The sequence below is a fragment of the Adiantum capillus-veneris genome, chromosome 7 (assembly GCF_014529385.1).
Source record: "Adiantum capillus-veneris isolate H3 chromosome 7, ASM1452938v2, whole genome shotgun sequence".
Classification (NCBI taxonomy): Eukaryota; Viridiplantae; Streptophyta; class Polypodiopsida; order Polypodiales; family Pteridaceae; genus Adiantum; species Adiantum capillus-veneris.
Genome location: NC_140937.1, coordinates 41,930,813 through 41,947,609, shown reverse-complemented (window position 1 = coordinate 41,947,609; position 16,797 = coordinate 41,930,813). Strand labels below are relative to the sequence as shown.

At 43.9% G+C, this 16,797-nt stretch overlaps 1 protein-coding gene across 3 annotated transcripts in view; it reads left to right on the top strand.

The window, feature by feature from the left end:
* The first annotated feature begins 1,417 nt into the window (after positions 1 to 1,417).
* LOC147453739 (protein ZINC INDUCED FACILITATOR-LIKE 1-like) overlaps positions 1,418 to 16,797 on the top strand; it is a 41,837-nt gene continuing 26,457 nt past the window's right edge. For 2 of the 3 annotated variants that reach the window (XM_086515838.1, XM_086515836.1), the window contains exons 1-5: positions 1,420 to 1,551; positions 13,182 to 13,284; positions 13,396 to 13,498; positions 13,582 to 13,635; positions 13,729 to 13,791. In XM_086515838.1, coding sequence (XP_086371964.1) covers positions 13,193 to 13,284; positions 13,396 to 13,498; positions 13,582 to 13,635; positions 13,729 to 13,791 — 312 coding nt within the window. In that variant the 5' untranslated portion in view covers positions 1,420 to 1,551; positions 13,182 to 13,192. Of the gene's footprint in view, positions 1,552 to 13,181; positions 13,285 to 13,395; positions 13,499 to 13,581; positions 13,636 to 13,728; positions 13,792 to 16,797 lie in introns of all 3 variants that reach the window. The other variant, XM_086515837.1, reaches the window with a different exon arrangement.

Below are 16,797 nucleotides of genomic sequence, written 5' to 3'. Positions count from 1 at the left end.
AGATATGGAGGATGATTGTTGCCATATTGGGAGAGAGGGAAACTAATTTCTTTGAGGAAAGGGAAGCAAAGAAGGGAGCTTTGTCGATTTTTTTGTGTGGGCAACATTGAACCACTGTTGAGTCCTGATAAGTTTCTTATTTGAGGTGTTTAATATCTCTAGCAGGTCTATTTTCTTTTTCCATTTAGAAAAGTATGTCATTATGCAAACAAAGAAAGATAAGAGTACGCAAGCCACTGATGAGTGGTGGGAAGGAGGTAGGAGCTTGCAAGGGGATGCATGGTCCCCATCTAGGATACCCATTCCTCATCTCATAACAGATCCAGGGTTATGAATGATAAATGTTTATCCAAACTGACAGTGGAATGCTATCCACATCCTCTGGTGCAACCCTGTATATAAAGCACGATGTTTGCAGCATCATCCTCGTGCACGAGCTGCATACAGATACAAGTGAAAGCCAACCAAAAGCTCCCCATGTGACTTGCAGTCCAACAAGTCTCTAAATATTGCCCAAAAACCTCGAATATTTTGCGTCTAGTTCAGTCCCCTTGCATCTCCATCTCCCTTTGTCTGAGCAAGTCAGTGATCAACCTTTAAAGCATGTTGTACCATCTTTCACATCAACATTTGAAAGATTTTTTGTGGAATGTGTGAGTTCTGAAGTTCAGATTTTTCTATGATAGTATAGAAGCTCCACAAAAATCCTCATTCAATGAGTGAGGGGCTCTTATGAACATAAGATAAGACCAGCAAGCTGCTGCTTGCTGCTTGCTGGTCTTATGTTCATAAGAGCTGCTTGCACTTGATTGAGAGAGAGTTCAGAGCTGGAACAACAGCATGGTCAGATCTTAAATGAAAATGATGTCTCCAAATTGCAGGCCAAAGGAGGATAGCAAGGAGTTGAGGTCACATATTGTCAAGTTTGGATCTTTGTACTCCTTTGGTTATTTGAAGCCTCTTCTTTGTAGGTTTGTAGTAGTATTCTTCGATTGCGTATTTAGCTTATGTTAGGAGTTAAGAATTTGTTCCTTTAGAAGTTGTTGTGTGAAGTTTGATTTCTAGGATTAAGTTTTTAAGATGTTCATCCTTTTTTGTTTAAAGTTGAATTTTTGTCTGAAGTTTTAGTCAAGTAAGTTGCGTCAACTTATTTTGCGCATGCTTTTTCTAAAAACATTTTTAAGCTAATAATATTTTGTTTTATTTAGTTTTGTTTCGTAGCAAATAAAGTGATTTAGTATTTTTTTCTTTTCTTATGTCCCTTGCTTTTTAAGTTTTATGAGTACTTTATTCCCTCTTATCTTATCATTCGTGAGTTCAGACTATTTTGAACTCATGAAGGTATATCAAGTTCTCTCTCTCTCTCTCTCTCTCTCTCTCTCTCTCTCTCTGTGCGCATAATCTGCTCTCTATGCGAGCAGAAGGTAGCTGACAGTATCGGAGAGAAGCCACGCCGGAGAATACATTTCGATGCGAGCGTTATTACATTTCGTCAGTGCTCGTCAGCCCGAAAGGTTCAACGTTCGTCAATTTCCAGCTCTGTAGTGATTCGTAAGGTTTCGCTAGACCCCAACTCAGCATATCAAGCATGCGTTAATTTTTTGAAGGAAGCAAGGGGGTTGCCATGGAGCTTGTGCTTGATCGTTTACAAAGTAAGTGTCTTGCTTAAGCAAGACCTTGCTTGATAGCAGGATCTTGCTTGATACAACCCACAAGCTCCCCCCTTCTCCCAAACAAGAAAAAACACACACACACACACACACACTTTTTTTTTTTAATAATGTCAGATTGAATTACCAATGGAAAACCTGAAACGAGGAAAACTCATAGAAAATATTACAAGCTAAAAATCAGAGTAGAGCTCGAAATGACTGAAGGGGAGCTCTTTCAAGTCATAGGCAACACTAAAGAGACTCTCAAAGAGATGTTTTGAAGAAGGAAACATACTCCACTTAATCTGCTGAAACATGAGGAAATTACGTGCTTTCCACACTATCCATGGCACCTAGAATCTAACCCAACCGAAAAAGTATGCATACGGCTGAAGTAAAAGCGGAAGCACTCCAAAAATCCAATTAAGCAACCAAAATGTATCCCAGTGAAACACGAGCGACGAGCTATAGAGATACAATCCACAAACTGTTGCGTACGAGAACAAGACTACAATAAATGTGGAATATTCTCAATGCTTGCACCACAGCGAACACATTGCAAAGAGGCCAATATTTTGGAGCGCAGAAATTTCCGAGTCGGGAGAACCCCCAACGATGCATCTCCACATAAGTAATCGCTCCTTCAAAGGTAGCTTAGCATGCAACACTTTCATAACTTTACTCCGCCACCAAGTAACACTCTTATTCATATTCCATACCTTGTTACAGTGTTCTTGGATCCAAGAGGATGAGTGCAAATGACAGTACACCTTTGCAGATATTGAGCGGATCGAAGAACCAATGTAATGCCAATCACAGATTCGATCCTCCGCAACCAGCATCGGAATGGGAGATACGGAGTCGACCAAATCCTTAATGGTGTTCCAAATGCGCCTGTAGTGCATCCCAAGCCCAAAAGTAAGAGCAGCGTGTCTAAACGAAAGCACCCGTCCATCAGCGTTATCACATGTGTTATCCTGTCAGTACCTTCTGGGGTAGAAAATAAGCCTGTCTAGGAGAGCGCAAAAAGTGTATCATGCTCTCTATTGTGGGTGCTCTTCTGTGTAATATCCATGAAGCCTCACTCCAACAGAATGTAAACACTATAGAGCAATGGAACAAGCAAACTTTAAAAGACACAACATCAGACTCATAACTCGATGGAACTCGACTAACTCATGAAACCAATACATTTGGTTGGCAGTACACTTAGCTCCAAGCTCAAGACTCATAGGTACAATGGGGGCGTCGAGACTCCAACTGTGCAGGGCGGTGCTAGAGTGAACACAGGACACAAGACTCTAGACTCATAGAAAGTATAATGCTTGTGACGACTAAAACCGATTGGGTATATGTACAACCATAAAGAATAGACAACTGCTAACAAAATATCCTTGACAGTCTAGCTACATCTATCTCCGAATTGTGGTGGTGATGAAGTGGCCACGGTGTCCACTAGACCACCACCCATGTGTCTACCATGTGTCATTGCCTAGGCGAGAGTCCACCGAGTGTGAAACAAAGACCAACTATAACTGCCTGTCTAGTGCAGGTGACACTGTAGCCCTACTACAATGAGGTCCTTGGGACCTGTGCAGACTCCGATCCCAGAGCCACTCGAGCCACTATCTACCATATCCACTTTCTTTACCACAGATATGGTAACTTCAGGCATATGCCGACTACAACACCTTAGATCTGCTGAGCACACAGGACTACAGAGTGAGCACCTCATCATGGCCGCGTTGATTGCGCATGCCTTCAACAAGGCTTTGACAGAGGGCTTTCGAGAGGAGTGGACCAGACACACTGTTGCGCATATTCTCAAGTTTGGCGACACCCGAGACCAAGAAATACAGGCCATCATGATTGGCCACACCATGGCCAAACTCTACAGAGCAATACTTGAGGCAGAGCTCAGCTCATATGCATAGAGGGAAAGACTCCGAGCTTCCGGCCAAGTAGGTTTCAGACGAGCCTTCTCTACTATAGATCACATCTTTGTTCTGCATTGCCTCATGGGGCAAAAGCGGAAGAAGAGACTACTCTGTTACTTTGTGGACTTTCGCAAAGCCTTTTATACAATTCAGCGTGAGAGGCTCTTTCAGAACCTCCAAAGCTTGGGTGTATCTTCATAGATGACTTGGGTTGTATATGTTTTTTATGAAAAAGTGACGAGGGTACGATACTCGGGAGGCTTATCAGACCCCATTACTAGCACCATTGGTGTGAAGAAAGGATGCCTTTCTCTTCCCGACCCTCTTCGGGATCTACATTGATGAGATCTCATATTATATACTGTGAGCTGGTGGTGAAGGTGCAGGCCTTGGAGGTACCCTAGTACATATCATGCTTTATGTTGACGACATTGTTTTGATCTCCAAATCATAGGATGGCTTACAGCGACATCTCGAGGCGCTTGATGACTGTTTTTCATAGAGAGGACTGTGAGTGAACCTTGGGAAAACCAAGGTTATGATCTTTCATACTTCCAGGGCAGCCAGAAGTGCAACAGTCTTTATAGCTGCAGGTGAATAGATAGAGGTGGTGGAGTCTAATGTATACTTGGGAGTCACCTTTGCCAACCCACCTGGGCGCTTCACCATGGCAAAGCTGACTACGGAAAGACTCTGGTACCAGGGGATATGTGGCTTTGGCTATGCTAGAGAGGAGATGTCTTCAGGCACACTTTCAGGAGCCCTGGACTAAGGGGTGGCTCTTCGACACTTGGTCACCCCCATAGTTACCCGGAACGCGGAACGGGAACGGCGACGGGATCCTCGCGGAACGGGGGAACGGCTAGGGGTCTGGAACGGGAACGGCGCGGAACGGGAGGTATAAGAAACACCCAAATAGTGCATTTTTTAGCTCCTTGTGTTTAAATACAAGGAGTATTAGAGTGCTTTGACTCTAATACTCACAAAAAACTCGTCTTGAAGACCATTCAACCTTGCTATGACTAGATGATGAATGAGAGAGAGAGAGAGAGAGAGAGAGAGAGAGAGAGAGAGAGAGAGGGAGAGATTTGAGAGAGTGGGAGGGAGAGGAAGAGAGCTTGAAGGCTTGAAGCCTTGAGCCTTGAGAGAGTGAGTCTTGAGAGGGAGAGATCTTGAGAGTGTGAGAGGGAGAGAGAGCTTGAGCCTTGAGGATTAGCTTGTGGAGAGAAAGGGGGAGGGGGGTGCATTTTATGAGTCCTTGAGGCCTTGCACACTTCAAAAAGAAGCCCAAACATTTACTTCAACTTTTTCAATTTTTTGCCAAATTTGTTTGTAGCCGTTGGCCTTTCCAGGGGCATTCTGGAACGTTCCGGCTTGCACTGGCCACCCGGAACGTCAGACATTTCGGGACGTTTCGGAACGTTCGGGAAGGAAACTGCCCCCCGGAACGCCGGAACGGGGGCTAGGGGGCGTTCCCTGGTAACTCTGGTCACCCCAACTTTGATGTATGCTGCAGTAGTATGGGCTCTTGGACTATCAGCCACCTCATGGACATAGAGACCACAAATATGTACGATATCATGCTTGTTCCGCAACAAGCCCTGAATATCACTCAACATTATTAGAGAAGAATTAGCCACTCCACCCATGCTAGTTGAGGCTATTTTCCAAACATTTTCCTCATTCAAAGGATGAGAGAGATGCCATCAGATAGACTCACATGTAGAGTCTTCAAGGGCTCTAGATAGATTTTCAGAGGTAGGCGAGTAGGATTCTTCATACTTGCAAGTGAGAGAGTCGTTTGAAGCACATAGACTAGACATGGATAGATTACCACCCTTCCAGTACGACCCGGACTCACCTGTTATCGAGCTCTCACACAATGGGAGGAACACATTATTCAAACAGGATCAATGGCAGCTCTCTCAACAGCTGGCAGACTCTATCCTGTGCCTTTATACCCTCCCATTTTCCTATCTCTATCCTCAGCTGGTGTGATGGAGTGTGGATTTGCACAATCGCCATTTGTAAACCATGTGAGAGTTGAGTATCCATATAGCTCCATTTAGACAGAGCTGGAGAAAGTTTCTGTGGTAGCGTGACATCCTTGTGCCATAAGGAAGAGGGGGTTTGATCCAACTCATCTCTATGTCCTGCCTCTATATGTCAGCTTTGATGGTTGTTGTTCGTAGACCGTGCATGCCCAGTCACTTAGTATAGATGCATATCCTCTGGTTGCACACAGCATGATCATCAGTATTCTCGCCAGAATCCATCAGATTCCATCAGGAGAATTTTTCAGTGCATTTAGCCTATTTTCCCTATTTTTGACATTTTTCACTTATTAATTTAAGTGACTTTCCAACAAAAGTAGGTAGGGTGATTTGGGTAAGAAAATATATAAGCAAACCAAAGTTAGCACTAAATGGCAGATGAGCAAGGAGAACAGTAGGCCATTGGCGACAGGTTCCCCCCTCTCAGCAAGACTCTCTAAGGACCCCCTTGGCGATTACACCCACACAACCACCTAGCGTTTTTGCTTCATCGCCAACCTCTCCCTTCCCCCTGGCGTTTTTCCAGCAGATGACGATTTCAGCCCCTCACACCTAGCGTTTTCATGATCACCAGCAGGCTGCCATCTCAGCGTTTCCACCATCCAAAACGCAGCAGCAAAACAGCAAATTCAGCATAAAAAACGCAGCCAAACTCAGCATTTTTCTCAGGCCAACCTGCATTTTTCAGCAACACAAGATCAGCCCCGAATTTCAGCAGTCCCGTCGTAGCAGTATTCAGCAGATAGCGATTTTGGACAGCAGTTAGTTTCATTCAGTTTTCAGCCTTTGTCATCATTGCCATCCCGGTTATCATCGTCGACATAGACTACTAGATCTGCATCAGTCCATGCATCATCATTGTACCCGTTTGTGCAATCAATCATAGACCACTGTCGCCAACGAGAGTGGGGCCTTCGGAGGAGAGTTTTACAACGTCTCTGGTGTCGTATCTCTCTTTTCTCTATCTCTCAGTCTCATACTCTTGCACGCACAGTGTCCACTCACTTTGTTCGTGATCATAGCACTCTCCATTAAGAACGGAAGGCTCTCCCTTCCATAAGAACTAAAAGGAACCTTGAGCAAATATGGATCACTCATCTTGAGAAAGAACAACATTCATTCCGCTGCACCTAACATTGGTATCAGAGCTTTGGCAGTGTTCTGTATCACTCAAGGAAAGAACCACAAAAATCACAAGAAATTTTTTTGCTTGTTGCGGTCGCACGAACCCAAGTTCGCTTGGGCGTGTCGATTCCTAATCGTGTTTTTTGAAGAGTGACAGGAATCCCAAGAAAGAAGGGCTTGTCCAGCCTCCCCTTGTGTCTCTTTTCACTCATTGAGAGCGGACCGTGCACTTAGCGGCCGGCCAATCGACGTGAGGTGGGAAAAAGCAACCTTGCCAAGGGGTGCGCCCGCGGAAAGGAGTAGAACTCGAGTCAAGAGAAGATCCTTCTCAAACACGGTTTGCAAGCGAAAGAAAACCTCAAGAACCTCAAGACCCTCAAGAACCTCAAGAACCCAAGACCCTCAAGAACCCAAGTTCCTCGTGAACTTAAGAACCAAAGATCATAGTGCATGGTCGTCACCCGAAGCGGAATGGATACTTCGCATACAGGTGATGAGCATGAGAGAGGCGACGAAGAGTTCTCCCCACCAAGAGATTTTTCCGACCCTCCCCCTTCGCCATCTACGCCACGAGTTGTACCAACTTCTATGGAGGCGATGGTCAAGTTGATGTTGGACATGATGGCACAACAACAAGAAACGAATCGAATTGCGTTGGCACAACTAGCAAGCAAAGCAGAACAACAGGAAGCTAAGGGCTGCGAGCGCGACGAAAGAAACGAAAGACTTGCCGCACAACAAGAAGCAAATCGCATTGCTTTAGAACGCGAACGCGACGAACGAAAAGAAAGAAAAGAACAAAGAAAGGAGGAAGCGGCAGCACGAAGCGCGGCCTTGGAGGCCGAGCGTGCCGCTCAAAGAGTGGCCTTGGAGATCGAGCGAGAGGCTCAAAGAGAACTACGCACTCAAGAGTTGATTCGACAAGTACTTGCCTCGAAATCCGAACCAGCCAAAGATCGTGGGAGTTCCTCAAGTAGCGCAAGCCACGATGCGGATTCCAACCATCCAGTCACATAGAAGTTGACTTTTAGAAAGTATGATGGTAAGATGGATGCTACGGTTATTCATTCTTGGTTGCATCAATTTAATGCTTATTTTGGGACAACTAAGAAGACAGGAAATAACAAAGTTTTGACGGTAGCTATGTACCTTGCCGGTGATGCCATTAATTGATACCACGCATGGCAAGAGGCATAGTTAGCCGCGCACCTAGAGGAAGCCGACGAACTCACGCCCCTTTCCTTCAATTGGGCTGATTTCCAAGACAAGCTCAAGGCGCGGTTTATGCCACCTCAGTACCTCGTACGATTGGCGAGCTCTCAAGCAAAATGGTATGCTGGTTATGTCTTTTTCTAATCGTGTTTTGTAGCTAGGTACCCAATTACACAAGTCGGATGATGAACGCAAAGAGGCAGTCCTTTATGGATTGGATGAGTATATCAAGTACGATGTCGAAGTGCTTGATCCAATCGATCTCAATAAGGCGGTAGCGATTGCTCTCGCACAGGAGATGAAGCACAAGAAGGGAAAGCCCAAGGAGAACAAGACGTCCACAAGTACCTCGCAGACTTCTCAGAACCCTCAGAACGGTAAGAATGGTAACTCTTCTAACCAATCTTCCAACAGTCTCTCAGAAAAGAATTCTTCCAATGAATCTAAGGGTAAGGCTAACACAATTGCTAAACCTAAGCTTACTCTAGATGAAAAGGTAGCACAAGGAATTGTAGGAGGATACATCACGTCAGAAGAGCAAAACACTTATTCTAAGGAAGGTCGTTGTTTTCATTGCCACATTAAGGGTCACATAAAAAGAACATGTCCTAAGCTTGAATCGAATGAATCTAAGGAATCCACATAACCCACTTCGTCTGTCAATGCAATTAATGATAACACGAGTGTGCCCCACGTTTCTCATGACCCTCCCATTGATGATTCTCTCATTAAATGTTATGGTCATATGACGGGGACAGTGTTTTGTCCTATTATTTGACCCAGGTAGTATGCATGATGTGATCAGTCCCTCTCTTGTTGAGAGAGCCCGCCTAGAAGTTAGTGAAAGATCTCCTATCGAGGTCTCTGGCTTTGTTCCCGGTATGGACGCTCTCATCACGGAGGAGTGCCTTGATGTGTTGTTTGCAATTGAACAAGCTGCCTTCACTAGAAGATTTGTTGTCTCTCCTCTCTCAGGATGTGATATGATTTTGGGCATTCGATGGTTTCGTGATGCTAACCCTCTCATTGATTGGGAGGCTAACACTTTCACTCTCAATGCCAAAACTGATTCTCCCATTGTCATTCATGGAGAGGACATTGTTCATTCTCCATCTCTCATTGCTAATATGCAGGACAAGATTGAACGAATTCATGAGAAGGAGACTCTGTCAGTTTCTTTTTCTCCAAAGCATGACACACAGGATTTGCATGATTGTGAGCAGCATGATGATTTGATTAACAATGGTCAACATGATGATTTGGATGATAAAGACAAGCATGATGATTTGCATGATCAAGATGTGATTTCTCACAAGCATGGTGAGTTGCATGAAGAAGATGTGATTGTTCACAAGGATGATGTGTTAGTGGATGCTTTTTCTAGCGAAGCTAACCTCGTTGCAGATTCGATCAATCACAAAGGATCGATCTTGGCTCTCGAGCTTAGGTCCAAAGAACCCTCGCAGGAAGTATTATGTGTTCACATGATTGATACGCACGCATTGTTCGAGTGTTTCATTTGTGGTCGTTTCCTGTATTTTAGTCAGCGTCTTTATGTGATTCCTTTTACTAGGCATGACATATTGTACGTTGAGCACGTTTCACTCATGAATGAGCACGAATGTATGCGGATTGTTTATGCAAAGCTGAAAAGTATGCATTCAAAGGAAGTCACATTCCATGACTCTTCCTTGGCATGACACATTTGTAGAAAGAGCACATGAAAGTACGAGCACCAAGCATGCGCATTTCCGTTGTGAATTGCTACAGTTGATTGCTCTAGACCAGAAGAGAAAGATTCGATCTCATTGTTTGCGTGTGTGGTGAACGGTTTAGCACTCCGTCTATTGGTTCATCTACATTGCATGCACAGTCTTTTAGGAAGAAGAGATTTTTTCCACTCACTTTACATGAATAGGTATGTTCATGGTTTTGTGTTGGAAGTGGTTTCATGAATTTTCAGCCATAGAGATTCTTGAAGAAGAAAGAAGCATGACTCTAGACGAAGTTGAAGCATTGAAGGAGCTACAAAAGACTTTGTGTTGCTTTCGGCGAGGCCCATAGAAGCAAGCCTTGCAGACCTTTATGAAGTTCAAGTACCGCACGACCCACACATCAGAGTGGGCCGACAAAGAGTCCTTTCCAGGATTCCGGATGCTATTGGCGATCTCCCTCGACGCCATATAGTTCGGTACCAATACTTCACTTTGAAAAGGAGGGGATGTCACGTGACACGTCCAACCCTATGTGTCCGTGGACAAGCTACACATAACAGGGTTTCCGTTAGTCCAATCAGTCTAGATTAGAAGTGATCTGGCACTTTTCGTGAGTCTATTCGTAGACCGTGCATGCCCAGTCACTTATTATAGATGCATATCCTCTGGTTGCACACAACATGATCATCAGTATTCCCGCCAGAATCCATCAGATTCTATCAGGAGAATTTTCCAGTGCATTTAGCCTATTTTCCCTAATTTTGACATTTTTTACTTATTAATTTAAGTGACTTTCCAACAAAAGTAGGTAGGGCGATTTGGGTAAGAAAATATATAAGCAAACCAAAGTTAGCACTAAATGGCAGATGAGCAAGGAGAACAGTAGGCCATTGGCGACAGGTTCCCCCCTCTCTTAGCAAGACTCTCCAAGGACCCCCTTGGCGATTACACCCACACAGCCACCTAGTGTTTCTGCTTCATCGCCAACCTCTCCCTTCCCCTTGGCGTTTTTCCAGCAGATGACGATTTCAGCCCCTCACACCTAGCGTTTTCATGATCACCAGCAGGCTGCCATCTCAGCGTTTCCACCATCCAAAACGCAGCAGCAAAACAGCAAATTCAGCATAAAAAATGCAGCCAAACTCAGCGTTTTTCTCAGCCCAACCTGCGTTTTTCAGCAACACAAGATCAGCCGCGAATTTCAGCAATCCCGTCGTAGCATAATTCAGCAGATAGCGATTTTGGACAGTAGTTAGTTTCATTCAGTTTTCAGCCCCTTTGTCATCATCGCCATCCCGGTTATCATCGTCGACATAGACTAAATCTGCATTAGTCCATGCATCATCATTGTACCCGTTTGTGCAATCAATCATAGACCACTCTCGCCAACGAGAGTGGGGCCTTCGGAGGAGGGTTTTACAATGTCTCTGGTGTCGTATCTCTCTTCTCTCTATCTCTCAATCTCATACTCTTGCACGCACTGTGTCCACTCACTTTGTTCGTGATCATAGCACTCTCCATTAAGAACGGAAGGATCTCCCTTCCATAAGAACTAAAAGGAACCTTGAGCAAATATGGATCACTCATCTTGAGAAAGAACAACATTCATTCCGCTGCACCTAACAGTTGTGTTCAATTCTAGAAACCCCTATTTCCATCGGATCAGGACTCTTCTTGAGCGCTATAAGAGGAGGATGCTATAGCATCTCATTAGGTGAACTTGCAAAAAACCAAAGTCATGCACTGTCATGGTCTTCAATACCTCAGCAGCATGGGTGACAAGTTCTACATATTGGTCACTTTTGGTGTGGAGCCAGTTAAGTATGTCAGAGAATATGTATATTGGGGGATTACTTTCAAAGGGACACTTTTTCTTGGTAAGACACATCATAGGCTCAACTTGGACGAGAGCGTATGCATTGTGCAAGGCATGGTGCGTTGGAGAGGTAGTGTGCACATATACAGTTTCATGAGCCATGCACCAAGCTATGGCTTTTCAATACGATAGTTGCCCCCACACTTCTCTAACATGCAGCTATCTGGGTCTGTTAAGCCTCTTACCATACACGGAGACATCCATTGATGGATATTGATGGGCCAGAAAAGGAATTACAATGGTTGAGAGCATACGGAGAGACCATTGGTCGTGATGCTATCATGCATGATAAGGGCGAAGGCCTCAATTCCATGGGAGATCATCTGTGCAGAGATCGGTGACATGGTGATCAAACATTTGTTTCAAGTAATGATCTTCCTCCACAGATTATGGGAGCTCCCTTTGAGTAAAATAGCTGTGAGAAGCAATGGCCTCATTCATGCAATCAATGGTTGAGGATGACACATTGCTAGTATGCCCATGTTAGCATTTGTATGAGTCTATATAACATGCAGATTGATAAACTACCTCCTTTAAGTATAGTCTAGATTTTCCCACACTTAAGTTCAATCGAACAGACCTGGACAGTATCATCAAAGCTGACATATGAAGGTGGCACACCCACTCTTCCTCATGGCTCGGGCTTTCCCCACCTCTCTCTCCCTACGGCTTCATTGCCCGGTCGAGTTGTATGGATACTCAGCTCTCGCAAATCCACGCCCCAATACAGCAGCTGACAGGCAGATAGGATAGAGTTTGTCAGCTGTGCAAGAGAAAGCCGTAAATGGAGGAGCACTATATTTTTGTAGATATATTGTGTATTATGACATCGGGGGCACTTTGGAAGAGCATGAAAGTGTATTCACACGATACCCTTCAACGGATGATAGAAGCAGAGTGGTGGGGCTACACTGTGGCTTTGGCCACCTCTAGATCGCAACCCAAGGTGGAGGCCCATGAATGTGCTGGTGGAGCCAACCTCCCGCAAGTCAAGGTAACCCGCAAATACGTTTCTCTCTCCGGCACAACTAAAGATCATCATGGATGAAGATGATGTTTCTCTCGTGGAGTTATAGTTTTTGTAACTCGTAAGTTAATGCTTTTAACCTAAGAAATTACAATGCTCCAGCTACCTAACATTTTTCGTATTTTTTGTAGCATCCTGCTTATACAGGTGCTTTAAACCTTGGTGGAACATTTACAAGCTGATGTTTTAATTTTTGTTTTGAAGGCACAGTGGTCGATTGGACGGGTTAGGTCACCTAGATTGGACCTCCATAGCTCCAGCTGTGATACTCAAGATTTTGTAGTATAAAAAGATATGACTGCTTTACATTATGAAAACTAAGCTACAAAAAAATATCCTAAAACTGGAATCCTGAAGATATTATTCTTGTGGTAGATGACAACAGTATTGAAAAATTTGTCTTCTTATACTTTCATAACTCTGCTTCGCAAGCTGCAAAGTTTCTTTGATCTGTCTTTGGAACAATGAGGTGGGTGATCACCGAGTTTTGAGCACCTAGTACATCATGTTTACTGGTACTAGACGAAGCATTTGTGGCAAAAGATTCTCAAAGTTGGCCTTGCATCTGAAAACGGGTTTGCAGGGGCATCCCTTATGGTTGGGCGGTTTCTTACCTCGACACCATGGGGAATAATAGCTGACAGATATGGACGAAAGCCTACCATGATAGTAGGCACTGCTTCAATGTAATTTTATGAATGTCGATTTTCAAGTTTTGGTGGATACCTTTTACTTTGAATTTCACATTTTTAACATTTGATTAAGTAATCGTTGTTTTGGTTTTGTGAATAATTCAGAGTTGTGTTCAACACAATGTTTGGCTTCAGTACGAACTTTTGGATCACTATCACATCTAGATTTTTACGGGGGCTTGTCAATGGGATGCTAGGACCTGTTCGGGTAGGTTGATTTGGTGTATGCTGAGCTTAAGGTCAAAAGGTTTCCTGTAATGCAGCAAGCCCTTCTTCTTCTACGATTTGTAGGCATATGCTTCAGAGATATGCACTGAAGAATATCAGGCATTAGGGTTGTCAATGGTAAATGAGAGTGTTTCCTTGAATAGATTTGGCTTCTTAATTATTATTTCTAATCAGGGCAGTTTCGGTGGCTTTATCCTTTCTTTCTAACAGGTGGGCACAATGTGGGGACTTGGTTTGATTATTGGTCCAGCTATCGGAGGATATTTAGCACAGGTGCTTGCATTTGATCAACATTAAGTAACTCATAAACTGCTTTCTGTACTGTGTATTAGTAATCAATAATGGATGTGTATCTAGTTATTGATTAAGACCAGATCCAAAGTCTCTCGCTCATGATGTATCTAAAAGATAGATAAAGGATCCTGTGAGACGACATAAAAAGGCTTGAATTTGGTTCCCAGAAACGTTAGAGATGTTACAATAAAACTCATAGCATCTAAACCTAGAGCAATTTGTCTTCAATTGTCTTAGCCGAAAACTCTCTAAGAATGTTCTTTCATTTCTCGAAGTTTTTGATATTCTTCAATCTCCATATACCTCCCCCTCCCCACCACCACACACACACACACACTCTTTTTTTATAGTAATTTTGAATCGAATTACCAATGGGAAACCTCAAAACAAGGAAAACCCATTGAAAATATTACAAACAGTAATCAGAAACAGCCGTAGAGCTCCTAATGACTAACGGGGAGCTCGTCCACTTGAAGAGACCGTGTAAGAGATATCTTGAAGAAGGAAACATATTACAACTTGAATCTGTTGAAACATGAGGGAATTCCGTGCTCTCCACACTGTCCATAGCACCCGGAATCTAACCCAGCCGAAAAAGTATGCATACGGCCGAAGCAATGGTGGAAGCACTCCAAAGATCCAAAAAAATCTACCAAAATGTATGCCAAGGAAACGCGAGCGAAGAGCTATAGAGATACAATCCACAAACTGTTGCGTACGAGAACAAGACCACAGTAAATGTGAAATATTCTTAATGTCTACACCACAGCGAACACATTGCGAAGAGGCCAATCTTCTAGAGCGCAGAAATTTACCAGTTGGGAGAACCCCAACGATGCATCTCCACATAAATAATCGCTTCTGCAGAGGTAGCTTAGCATGCTACACTTTCATAACTTTACTCCGCCACCAAGTAACACTCTTATTCATATTCCATACCTTGTTACAGTGTTCTTGGATCCAGGAAGATGACTGCAAATGACGGTACACTTTCTTTGCAGATATCGAACTAATAGAAGAACCAGCGTAGAGCCGATCACAAATTCAATTCTCCTCAACCAGGGGTGGAATGGGAGATATCGAGTCAACTAGCTCCGTAATGGTGTCCCACATGCACCTGTAGTGCAACCCAAGCCCAAAGGTAAGAGCAGCCTGTCTAAACGAGAGCACCCGTCCATCAGCGTCTATCACATTTGTAAGGAGCCATGGAGCATGTCAAAAGAATAATACATCTCTTACCAAGGGGAATCTTGGGGACAAAGATTTTCTAGGAGAGAAAGTAAGCATGTCTAGGAGAGCGCTGAACAAGAGTTTGATCAAAAACTCGACTCCAATGCAAACTCTCCAATTGATGTGAATTTCCATAGGCGTCATCTCTACCATGCCACAACGATTCCCGCGTGGCCAGCTTCCAATCCACCACAAGATTGGAAGCAATAGGGCATGGAGGTATCGTAGCATCAAACTTGCCAAAAACCACATCCCGATATGACGGCCAATGGCCGAAAGCTGGCATAGAAAACGCATGAGAGCACAAAAACGCAAACATTTGTGTCAAGGATTGTTTTTGCTCAACCAACACCAATAACAAAGTAGCCTTCCTTGCTGTAACATGAGAACAGATATGTAGAATATTCAGACCACCACAACGCTTTGAAGTACACAACTTATCGATCGCGAGCAATCGCAGGCCCTTTTTCTGGGAGGAAGTAGACCACAAGTGCTCTAGAATCCAAGACATGAAAACCGAAAGATGACAGGGTGGCCAATGCAACAATGGGAGGAAAAATTGCATGTATGCCACCAAAATAAATTGCACTACTTTGAGTTTTATATGTAGCGGCCAGGTAGACAATTTCCAATAGTGCAATTTAGACCTCAATTTATTCTCAACCCAATCCAATAACTTTGCATTGTTAACCGACCAAGCCAACGGATAACCAAGATGCCTCACAATTTGATCAGGCTTCACTATCTCACTTGACCATAATACAGAGTGCCAATCCATTTGATGCAATGGCAACAATTTAGATTTTTGGAAATTCACTTGTTTGCAGACCTTTAGCCAACCCATAAACAAGTAGCGCATGCACGCACGCACGCGCGCGCGCGCACACACACACACACACACACACACACACACACCTCTAAAAGAAAAAGTGTCCTTATCATTGCTAAATAATCTACCTTAGGCAATAGATATCCTGTATTCGAGGATATAATTGGGAGACCCCTCCAAATAGAAAGGAGAAAATCGAAGGACTATATCATACATCAGTGAAGGAGCAGCCAAATGGGTCAAATGTAGGCCTAGGCTCCGGTAAACAGAGCCACACTCAATGACAAAGAAAGACCCTACTTACCAAAGACTGATGAAGACGTTGTTGTGCTGACTCATGTGGCCAAAGTTGCTCAGAACATTACTGGTCTCTTAGAGTGTGAACTTTTTTGAGCCATATGAAAGCAGCAAGCTTTCAAAATGAACAAGAGGATGAGGCTGATCCTCAGTCAAGCTTGCATAAAAGAATTCAGAGGAGGGTGCAGGGCAGGTAGCCCCTTGCATATTTAGATGACCATGCTACTCAAGCGATAGTGTGAGTGTTGATCATGCTGCTACTTCCGGCTTAGTTTGTGTTTGGAAGAAGAGCTGGCATGACCGAGACATACCTATTGACTTTCCCAGAGACAATGGTGCAAACTGCAGTGATTTGGTTTATGGCTTGTGGTGTCATAAACTGTTGACGTGTCAAGCCAGTGAAGACCCGGAGGTTTAGGACTCCCTAATCTTATGTTAGGTGCAGCGGAATGAATGTTTGCGCTTTGCTCCGAACTGTGCTCAAGGTTCCTTTTGTCCTTATGGAAGGGAGAGCCTTCCGTTCTTAATGAGAGAGTGCTATGATCACAAACAAAGTGAATGGACACTACGCGTGCAAGTGTATGAGACTGAGAGATAGAGAGAGAAGAGAGATACGACACCAGAGACGT